The following is an 11,308-nucleotide window of genomic DNA, read 5'->3' as shown; positions in this document are numbered from 1 at the left end:
CTCCTAATGTTTGCATCCTCATATCTGTTCCCTTTAGGACCTCCCCCTGCTTCCCCTGATGACCCTGTGGTGCCCACAGAATCTGTGCCTCCTGAGACACCAGCCATGTGTGATCCTACTTTGTCCTTTGATGCAGTCAGCACTCTGAGGGGAGAAATTCTGTTCTTTAAAGACAGGTCAGACCAGAAAATTATATTTTTCTATCTATTCTTTTTGATATATAATGCTTAGAAAGGAAATCTGACACAGATTTTAAATAAAATATTTACACTACATTTTAAAATCATTCAGATCTGGTTTTTGTTGCATTTTACCATTTTTTAAAAATTATCCAGATCATTTATACAGACTTACAAGGATGATTCTTGGTCATTAGAAAGTAAGGCTGATGAAGGCAGTGGTTTTCATCTGTTTTTTTAACTTTTAACTTTTATAACTTGATACTAGAATAGGTCTGGCACATGCAATGAATATGTTAAATATATGAATAAATGCTACTTTTTCAAAATGGACACATAATATACACATTGTTTTACAGACTTTTGGAATGCATACTATGCTAAATAATTAGTACTTCATCAACACATCTCTTTCCACATATTTTATTACTCTGAGATAAGGAGAATGTTGTAATATGGACTTGTGAATTACCATAGGCTGAAAGAAAGAAAAGAATATGTTCCTTTAAAAAATATGTAAAGGAGAATAACAACTGTAATTAATTTTTCATTACAGATATTTTTGGCGCAGATCCCTCTGGAGACCCGAACCTGAACTTCATTTGATTTCTACATTTTGGCCCTCTCTTCCATCACACTTGGATGCTGCATATGAAGTTCCTAGCAAGGATACCATTTTTATTTTTAAAGGTTAAGCACAATATAAAAATTGTTGACTTGAAAAAAATCTTATTACAATAATTTCATCAAGACATGAATTTTCTCCATTTTATTAAATTTTGGATAGTTTGAATTTTCTCCATTATAATAAATTTTGGATGGTTTATTATTGCAAGACTAGTGCTAATGCTTAAATAAGACATGTACAAAGAACATTAAAAGCTTTATTTTAAAATATTCAATTCAAATATTCAAATAGATGATATCTCATACTCACATAGAAAAAAATCAATATAGTAAGAATGCCAATTTATCTATAGACACGAGGAATTTTTAGTTCAAGTGCCAAAATATTTTTCGTGGATCTTGACATTTTAGTTCCATATGGACACTCAAAGGCCATGAATAGCCAAGATATTCCCGCTGAAAAATAAGATGAGTGGAAATGTCCTGCGTTATAAGGCCTTAATAGATAAGATAATGCACTATCAGTGCAGAGATAGAAAGTAACTAATGGAACTATCCAGGCTTGTTGGCTCCTTTGCTAGAGTTTTAAACTATTGTTTTCATTTATTCTATTGGTAATATGCTATTTGAGCTTCTATTACTTCTTGAGTTTTGTTACATATTTTTCTAAGAATTTGTTGATTTCATCCTTTTTCAAATCATCTAGTATATTTTCAGAGTATTAGTTTGTTGTCATTTCAATTATTGTTGAAGTTTTGTTCCCTTTTTCATTCCTAATATTGAATCTTCATGCTTTTCTCTCTTTATCAATCTCATAGGATAATAGGATATTTGACAATTTTAACGGTCTCAAACTAACTTTTGGCTTTGTTAATCATCCTATTGTATTTTGATTTGCTATTTAATTATTTTCTGTCCATATCCTTATTTCCTTCATTTTTGTTTTCTTTGAATTTATTCTGTTACTGTTTTTAATAACTGAAGTTTGATACTTACCTTTTTAATTCGTAGCCTTTCTTTTTTTTTAATATAAGCATTTATGCCTGTAAATATCCCTTTCTTCCCAGCTTTTGCTTCATCCCACAAGTTTTGATATGTAGTATTTTCATTTTCTTCATTTAAAAATTTTTTTGCCTTGACTCATAAGTTATTTGGGAGTATTTTTAGATGTCAAACTGTAAGAGAATTTTAAAAAATGTATTTTCAGTAATTTCATTTTTATGAAGATTAAATGGAATAATGTACAATTACATTGGAAATTGTAAAAGGTTATACACCTCTAAAATATTGTTACTATTTGTTAATTTATTTAACATTTATTTATCGCTTGCAATGTGCCAGGCACTGTGCTTGTTAGTGGAAGTCGAAACTAAAAAAATGCTCATATTTGAGAGATAGTAGCAGAAATGAGTCATCAAAATACTGTATGATAAGTGCTGGGATTAAGGGAAGCCAGGGTGCTGTGGGAATCCCAGGGAAGCGCACTTGACCCAGACCCAGGGTTCTGCAAAGATCTCTGAAAGGAAGTGATGTTTAGGATGAGTGTTAAAGGAGAAGAATTTGCTGTGTGGAAAGGAGCTGGGTATGTAAAGAATGGAAAGATCTTTAAGAAGAAGGAACTATTTATACAAAAGTAAAAGTGTATATAAAACTTCTCAGGTACAAGTCATTCAGTTCAGGTGAAGCAAGAGAGATACCCAATAGATTAATTAGCATTTTAAATTAGTTAACCTGGCAGTGATGTGAGGAAGGGACTCAGGATTGGCACAGGAGGGGTGATGTAACAAAGTAAAAGCAGAGAGACTGATAGGATTGCATTGTGCTAATTCACTCAAATTTGTGTGGATTCTTAAGGTATTTAGAAGCAGCACAGATTGGACAAGGTGACCATGAGATGCCCAAAGGAAGTATTCAATAAGTAATTGACTTATTGTTGTGAAGCTTAAGAGTTCTAAGTTAAAATTTTAGGTTAAGGAGTCACCAGAAATTATAAGAAATAACTAGTACTAGTCATTGTAATTTATAGATAATAAATATAAGACTCAGAAAGGGCAGTGGACCAGAGTTATCTACTCATTTATTTGTTCAATTATTTATTCATTCACTCATTTATTTGTTCACTCATTCAGGGAATGTTTATTAAATACCAGCTATGAATTGGGCATTGAGTTAGTAGTCAGAATTAAAACCAAGACTTCCTCTTTTTTCACAACGATGCACTAAAATTATTTCTAAAACCAACAGGCTTCACTGAAAATTTTTTGGGTTTTTTTTTCAATAGGAAATAAGTTCTGGGCCATCAGAGGAACTGAGGTGCAAGCAGGTTATCCAAGAGATATCCACACCCTGGGTTTTCCTTCAATCATAAGGAAAATTGATGCAGCTGTTTCTGATGAGGAAAAGAAAACATACTTCTTTGTAGAAGACAAATACTGGAGGTACTATGCGATTGGAATGACTTTGTATGGAGCTTAAATTAGGAAAATTATTTTTTTCTTTAAGCAAATCCTCCACTCTCATCCTCTAACTTCCTTTAACTTTAAACTTTCTGATTATGACGGAGACAACTTATAGTTATTCAACTTCCCATATATAATAAACCACTCTCAGAATGGCTGATTGCTGGGTCATACATCCAGACACCAAAAGGCATTAGGAGAGACCGAGTGAGATGTCCATACAATGGCCACCATATGAAGCCTAGCTGTGTCAGGCTATAAAGACAAGGGCTGCAAGGCAAGTGTGATAGAGAACCAAAAGTATATTTTTAGCCAAATGATTTAAATCACTTTGCATCTCATGTGTATGCAGTCTTCATGCATTTGTGGCAGAAAGGCATTTGGGCTCTATGTGTCTAGATTTAGAAAATTGACTTCAGACATCTACATTGGACCTCTGTAAAACAGTGTGATGTCCTTTTTTCTAGAGAAAATAATTTCATATGCTGAGCTTAAAGTCCAGGAAAGTCACATATTTCTTAGTCAAAAAAACTGTTTAACACTTTCCCTATCACTTGAGAATTGTCCAGGATTCCACAACATAAACATGACATGTACCATTGCATGTAATGGGGCCTCTGCACAACATTGAGTTGTATTTCTTTCACTTGGTACAGATTTGATGAAAATAGCCAATCCATGGAGCAAGGCTTCCCCAGACTGATAACTGATGACTTTCCAGGAGTTGAACCGAAGGCTAATGCTGTATTACAGGCATTTGGTAAACGACACTCATTTCATTGCAATGGGGACATTTTGGGGGATTTTACATCAAAATGGTGTGGAAAATCAATACAATGTTCAAGGCTTTCAATCTTATATCCTTTTAACTCCAAATTCCTGAAATTTTTAACTTTCTAATTTATGCAAATTTGGTTTAAATATTGTTTTTCTTAAATTATTTCCAAGTCTCTGTTTCACACCTACACATGAAATCAAAGGATACTTCCTCACACCATAGCCATTAACTTTCAGGTCACTACATTAGCATAAAATACAACCAAGTATGAGCCAGGTTTACTGGTTTAATGGCTGGTTGTCATTTTCCTCTGTCTCTATATTTCCTCTATCCTGTTGTCCATTCTCTCCTTTCCCATTCAAAGAGACTTTGTCTGGTCTTCTGTTGCAATCTGCAATTGTCTGTATTACATAATTCATTTGTAAATAAACAGCAGTCCTCCTATATGCTCAAAATAGAATTTGATTCCTGGTAGTGAGCAGATAGGAAAGTAAAACGTGTTCTTGTTCTGAATGAATGTTGGAGAGGACTGCCAGGGCTTGGGAATCATAAATGCTCATGAGACGATGATCTTATGATTAAAATAATTTGACCTTAATATATGCAAAGCAGGAAGTGGCCTTTAGTGCATTTTATCATCGGCCTAATTCTCTTGGATCCAGTTTCCTCCCAAGCTGGTATTTAGGATCTACTGGGAGAAGAATGAATTGAGAAGAAAGTTAAGAATACATTAAGGTTTTAAAACATCATAGAATTTTATCAATTAGATTTTATAAATCTAAAACAATTTAATGTTTTAGAGCACTGGCTTTGGAGTCAGACAAATGAGATGGAGTGTATCCTCCATCTTTTGTTAGACATAGTACCTTGGAAAAATTGCAATATCACCCTAATTTTCAGGTTTTCCCTCATTAGTAACACCATATGCTTTTTTGTAAGCATAGATGAAATAAAACATGTAAAGAACTTAGCACAGTGCTTGGCACAAAGTCACCACTTAATAATTGCTATTCATTATTAATTTACTCTTATTCTGAGTTATGCATGTTGCAAAATTGATTTTCTTGAAGAATGCTTCATTGTCTTCCTCATCTATATTTACAGGATTTTTCTATTTCTTCAGTGGATCATCAAAGTTTGAGTTTGACCCTAATGTCAGGATGGTGACACGTATATTGAAGAGTAACTACTGGCTATGGTAGGTGAGATATGGAGAAGAAAGATCCCTTTTAAATGAATCTAATAATTACATGATTATTACAAAATTATTATTATTTTATATATTAATTTTATATAATAATATTACAAAATGATTTTTTCCTCATGTCCAGTGGCCAAAGAAGATGACCCTTGCAGACATCTTTACATGTCATGCAGCATTTATCTGGACTGCTTCAAATGTTGTTGGATTACATTGAGTAGAAATAGGAAACTTGGAGACTGTCTCCAAGGGTGTCTCATTTACTGTTTAATAAAGATTTTCATTTGGGGCCTGTTTCTTACTTTTTAGAATAATTTATTTTAATACAATGACCATGCTGTAGACTGAGCATTTAACAGATGTTCTGTTAGTAAGTGTAGTAAGAACACATACTCCATGGATGGGACACAAGGCTGTCATATACCTTCTCCTCTTCTATTAACCAACAAGATCTTTATTTTTACCTCTCAGATATTGTAAATGTTTCTTACACATTTAAGAAAGAAACAACTTAGTCAGCAGTTGTTCTGTAGGACTGGTTCTGGATAAAATTGGAAAATAGAATTCTAGAATATTGGAGCTTAGGAGCTTGGCAAATCATCAGTTCATGCTGGGCTTAATTCTCATCTATGTCATCCCCATTTTACCCTAGGGAGGATAAGTCCCTATTTTTCCTCACCTGCCAAAGAGACCAAACGGTACTCTCTTGCAGGTGAGGGACTGGCCTCCCTTATCATACCACAGATGTCCCCTGGGATCTTGACTTCCTACATATGTTGCCATCAAGCTAGAAAGCAAAGTAAAATCCTCCAGGCTGAGGGGACACTCAAGGTTGTGAGTTTAATCTACATTTGTATATAATTTTTTGTTTATTCTCACTTTGTATAGTTTTCCATGGGTTGAATATACGAAATTTTATTTATTCAATCCACTCTTGAAAGGCATTTAGGTTGTTTCCAATTGGAGTCCATTGTGTATAGAGCTCCCATGGACATTGGTTTTTGAATGGTTTTTGAACAACTTTAGTCATTTCTGTAAAGGAAATGCTGGATCTTAGGGTATGCACATGTTCAGCTTTAATAGATACTACCGGACACTTTTCCAAAGTGATTGTACCAACTGCCATGCTTTATTATAACAATATTATGCTTTATTATAACAGCCACATTTTCAAAGAGTATACCTCCAGTTTAAAATGAAACAGGCAAATTTACAAAGCAATTATGTGGGAAGATAAAAAGATATATAAGAAGTTCAAAGGAATGTATGTCACATGGATTGAGGGGGAACCCAGGCTATTGAATTTATATCACTTATTTTTATTTTGAACCATGCCTTAGACCCTGCAGGAGGGAGCCATCACATCTCATAGTTTTATGAGCATCTGTCAAGATTCTTGCTGATGATTCAGACTCATTCAGATGAACAAAGTCCATGAAACCTTCTGAAGTGTTCCTGACCATCAGGCTTAGCTGGTTGTCTTTGAGGTAGTGAGGTGTTGAGTGGGCCAACTATTATCAACTCAGGAGATTAGAAAGACGTGTGAGCCCCTTGGCCAATCTTCCTGGGCTGAGACAGGCAGACTTGGGCAAGACAGACTCACTGGGCGGCATTACTCTACTTCCAGAGACTCTCTGAAGTCTCGCTCATTCCACACACTCTGAAAACCAGTGGTAGGGGAGACATTCCACTCTAGTCATTCTTAAGGGAACAAGCTTGCAAAATACCCCCAGTAAAAACTGACTTCATCAGTATTCTCACCCCCTTTTGAGAATGCTCAGCCCTTGTCAAATCCCTCCTCTTACCTACTAAGTGGTCTCAGGACCTCCACATTGTTGCATTAATAAGTTTAACTTATTCATAATCAGGTGTAAATAAAAAACTGATAAATCTTTCTAGTTTACACTTTGTGCTGGCAAAGTTATTATTGGAATGGCAGAAAATCAGGCAGCAACAAAGAGGACAATAAAGTGGGATATCTTTCTGGAGTTCCCCAATACACTGAAGTGCACAGTTGGCTCTAAGAGCATGCAAGCGAAATTGCTTAATCTGACTGGTCCACACATTCTCCTGCTAGGAAAAGTACCTGCTTCATTTAGGGAACCTCTCCTCTCCCCACTGCAGCCACATCGTTCTAGGGCAGTCTACCTACCATGGTACTCCGGCACTTGGTCACAGCTAATCGTTGGGGTTATATGACAAGGACGAGCCAAATAGAACAGTTTCCTGAGATCTTTTTAAGCTAAAAATAAGGGGAAAGGGATGGATTGGAATAAGGGCTCTGATTTAGAATGAGTAAGGTTCAGGAGCTAACAATATTATCTTTCTCTGGATTTCACATGAAAGGTATAAAAAAGGCATAAAACTATATCGAAACTCTTTTATAAGAATCCTTACAAGAATCAAGGTTCTGGCAGGAAACATGGCACGCCCATGGGTAAGTGAGGAGGATTTCAGGAAAAGACAATCTATAAAAGTCTGGGCTGGGTTAGAGAAAACCAACAAATCACGATGAAGAAGCATGGAGGAACTAGCACCATAAGGCCTGAAGCAGCAAGGAGAGGGAACTGGCACTAAACAGCTTTAGCAGTAGTTAGAGCTGTAGTTACAAGAGACGGCAGCTCAGGAGAAACTGTGATCTTCACTAGAGAAAGTCATCAAATATACAAAATAGAGGTTGTTGAAGGAACTCAAGAAGAGTCTAGAGGCTTTGCTAGAAATAAATAATGGAGATTTATTCAAAGGTCTTGGAGTTTGCAAACTGGGAACACAGCTAAGGAAAACCCAGAAGTATTCCAAAGGAGAAAGAAAGTTAAAAGTTCTTGTAGTAAAAAGTACATTCTTGAGAATTATCAGTCCTGCATTTTTAGCCCTAGATTGGTCCAGGATGGTTATCAGTCAGATGTCAGACAGTTGAGATGATGGATGTGGGAGGTCCGGTCATGTCTTAGTGATCTGGGTAAAGGATGTACATGTGCGTCCTTCTGAGGTAATCAGGTGGCCTGAATTCATGAGTCCAGGGGATAATTAGATGGCTACCTGGAGATCCAGATGGTTATCCAGGCATTAATGCAGGACTGAAAAGTTCAAAAAAGTTTAAGTTCTCAGGCTAATCTGAACAAGAATGGAGTCTTTCCTCATGCCTCAAGCTTCATAATGTTCATAATTTTAGCAGCTTGGTTAAAATGACTCGATTTTATATATTCCCTCTTTTCACTCTTCTCTCAAGGTAGAACAATCAACTCTATATATTTCAAACTGAAGAGTATGAGAAAAATTTTCCACTTTCTCACTTTCTATTCAGCTCTTCTTAAAATGAAAGACTCCCCTACTTTTCACAAACTCTGTTGCAGCAAATTTAATTTGGAGAACAACCAGCTGTAGTGGAGCAATAAATGTTCTTCTTCTTATTATTACCATGGTTAAGTTCTTTACTAAGCATGGACAATATCGATGGTGATTTCAGTTGGGAAACAATCAGAAAAACAGATCATTTCAATAGTGGATTGGCAATTATAATTACAGCAAGAGGGAAGAGAATGAATGCAGCTTTGGGAGAGGTAGAGAATGTTTTAGGGAAAGGAAATCAAAGGTGGCTTCCTGAAGGAGGTGACAAACTGCATTCAAGTGATGGTTTTGTCAGTTGCTACTCCTGGGGAAGTCAGTTCACCTCTGAGATGGTCAAATGAAATAATACACATACACTGTATGGGAACCTACATGAGCCTGGGCTCTCACTGTGTGGTCAAAGGGTAACATCAGAGCTATTGCTGCAGTGCTGGCTGGAGGCGTCAAGGTTGTTCAAGGGGTCACGGGACAACATGAAGGGGAATCAATTTTTAGTAGAAATCCTGCCAAGAGAGCTTTAACACTCCTCTCCTAAAAACTTAGGACTCAGAAAAGTGCTGATCCCACAAGAGAACTTGACCAGAAAAAGCAGACACAAACATTGCTAAGCTTGTTCTGACACTTAGAAAGCAGAGCAAGAAAACCTGCTGTGGTAATAAGGGCTTTGAATGAAGAAGACGACTTTTTAATGCAGAACAAGGTGGTGTAGGGTGGGAGTCAGGGCGAACACATGGCAGTGGGCCTAAGAAGGACAGAGCAGAGACTCTTTTCTCAGCTCCATTACTGGAGGCTTATCTCCAGTTCCTCGGTGAGGAAAACTGGAGACTGCTGCCATCACCTATTCTGCATCCTCATAGTTTGTGGTATAAAAGTTTGTTCAGTAAATAGTTTGGACTTTCCAACTATTCTCAACACATGTTGGGTTGTTTACAAACAGTTCTGAGTCTATGCTTGATTTTAGAGTTACGAGTCTAGTACTTCAGACATTCTTATTAACAAACATTCTGGATAGATTCCAAGCTCTATTATGCAGACATAGGTCTATGCTACTGTGCTCTGCAAGCATTTTAATGTTTGTTTCTACTCAGCACCACACTCAATTTTAAATTTCTTTCTGCTGGCTCTATAAATAAGGGCCTCAGGAATCCTAGCTGAGGAACATGATATTGCCAAAATCTCAATGACTCTGCCAGCCTCTGAGCTTCCTGCTTTTTGGCAAGATCTATGAGAGATAATACAATTTTGAGTTTGGGGTTTGTCTCCAGTTGTTCAAACTCACGTAATCCCAACAAATTATACATTGGAATGAACCATGAATTTTTGTTCTGTTTATCAGTCAACCTCTGTTTGTCATACAAGTGAATATATGATCCTTAATTCCTTCTGAGCTTTTTCCTCTGAGATGTCTATGATATCATCATGATATCATAGGTATCGTGATATCATTAATGTACTTCAATAACTTGTTTTTATGATTATCAAATCCTAGTCTCACCTCACTAGATTATGATAATATACTGGTAAAGGCAAATATCCTTGGTTTTCATTCCAGGAGAGTAAAAATTTCTGCTTGGCTGTACTCTGAAATTGGGATTAAAAAAAAAAAAAAAAAAAAGATGGTTTTAGCCAAATCTATAAAAGTATAGTGGTCCCATTGGCCATTGCACTTACTGGACAAGCTTTACTATCAGTCTTCCAGATACTGCTGCAACAATTTGTGGAACCACCTGGTTTAATCTGTGATCATTTATCATGTACCTCCATGAGCTATCTACCCTAAATATTGGTTACACTAGACTATTAAAAGGAGATTTAGTGGAAATCAAAAGTCAACCATTTCCTCCATTCCCAACAGTGATCTAGCAATAGGACTAGCAACATGATGTGCATTGCCCAATGCCAAGTGCAACTGCAGAGCTCTGTTCAAAAGCAGGGAAAAGTGCAGCTCCTTTCTCATGCACTCTCTCATCCTGCCATATGTTTTCTTTGTGTGTTTGTTTATGCCCTTTTTACTCCTAAATACTTCAGCGTGTATTTCCTAAAACAAGGAGATTCTTTTACCTATCCATAGAATAATGATCAAAATTAGGAAATCGACATTAATAAAATTCTATGACTTAATCTATATACCTGATTCAGATTTTATCAATTGTTCCAATAATGCCTTTATTTATCTTATTTAAACTAAAAACAAACAAATAAACAAACAAACAAAAAACAATTCACCTATTTTTCACACTCTCTACCCCCCACCTTTGGCAACTACCAATCTGTTCTATCTGTGAGCTTGTTTTTTTGTTTGGTGGGGGGTTGTTTATTTGTTTTAGATTTTACATATAAGAGATCATACAGTATTTGTCTTTCTCTGTCTGATTTATTACATTTAGCCTAATGCCTCCAAAGCTTTTTAAATTTAAAAGGACCCCTCATACACTGTTGGTAGGACTGCAAATTGGTACAGCCACTGTGGAAAACTAAGAATTGATCTACCATATGATCCAGCAATCCCTTTACTGGGTATTTATCCACAAAGATTTGAAAACTCATGTCCAAAAAGATATTTGCACACCGATGTTCATAGCAGCATTATTCACAGTGGCCAGGACATGGAAGCAACCAAAGTGTCTTATGACAGATGATTGGCTAAAGAAGCTATGGTACATGTATACAATGGACCATTACTCAGCCATAAGAAGAGATGAAATACTGCCATTTA

The 11,308-nt window shown here is 36.1% G+C and overlaps 1 protein-coding gene across 1 annotated transcript in view; it reads left to right on the top strand.

The window, feature by feature from the left end:
• Window positions 1-5,241, top strand: part of LOC105297437 (interstitial collagenase) — a gene marked incomplete at its 3' end in the record, with an annotated part of 24,829 nt that extends 19,588 nt beyond the window's left edge. The window contains exons 12-16 of the mRNA XM_011368105.2: window positions 38-176; window positions 2,661-2,713; window positions 3,088-3,244; window positions 3,922-4,025; window positions 5,148-5,241. Of these exons, the coding sequence (XP_011366407.2) occupies window positions 38-176; window positions 2,661-2,713; window positions 3,088-3,244; window positions 3,922-4,025; window positions 5,148-5,241 (547 nt within the window). The remainder of the gene's footprint in view (window positions 1-37; window positions 177-2,660; window positions 2,714-3,087; window positions 3,245-3,921; window positions 4,026-5,147) is intronic.
• Window positions 5,242-11,308: the final 6,067 nt, after the last annotated feature.

The sequence above is a fragment of the Pteropus vampyrus genome, unplaced genomic scaffold, assembly GCF_000151845.1.
Source record: "Pteropus vampyrus isolate Shadow unplaced genomic scaffold, Pvam_2.0 Scaffold139, whole genome shotgun sequence".
Classification (NCBI taxonomy): domain Eukaryota; kingdom Metazoa; phylum Chordata; class Mammalia; order Chiroptera; family Pteropodidae; genus Pteropus; species Pteropus vampyrus.
This window is presented reverse-complemented; position numbering and strand designations above follow the sequence as displayed.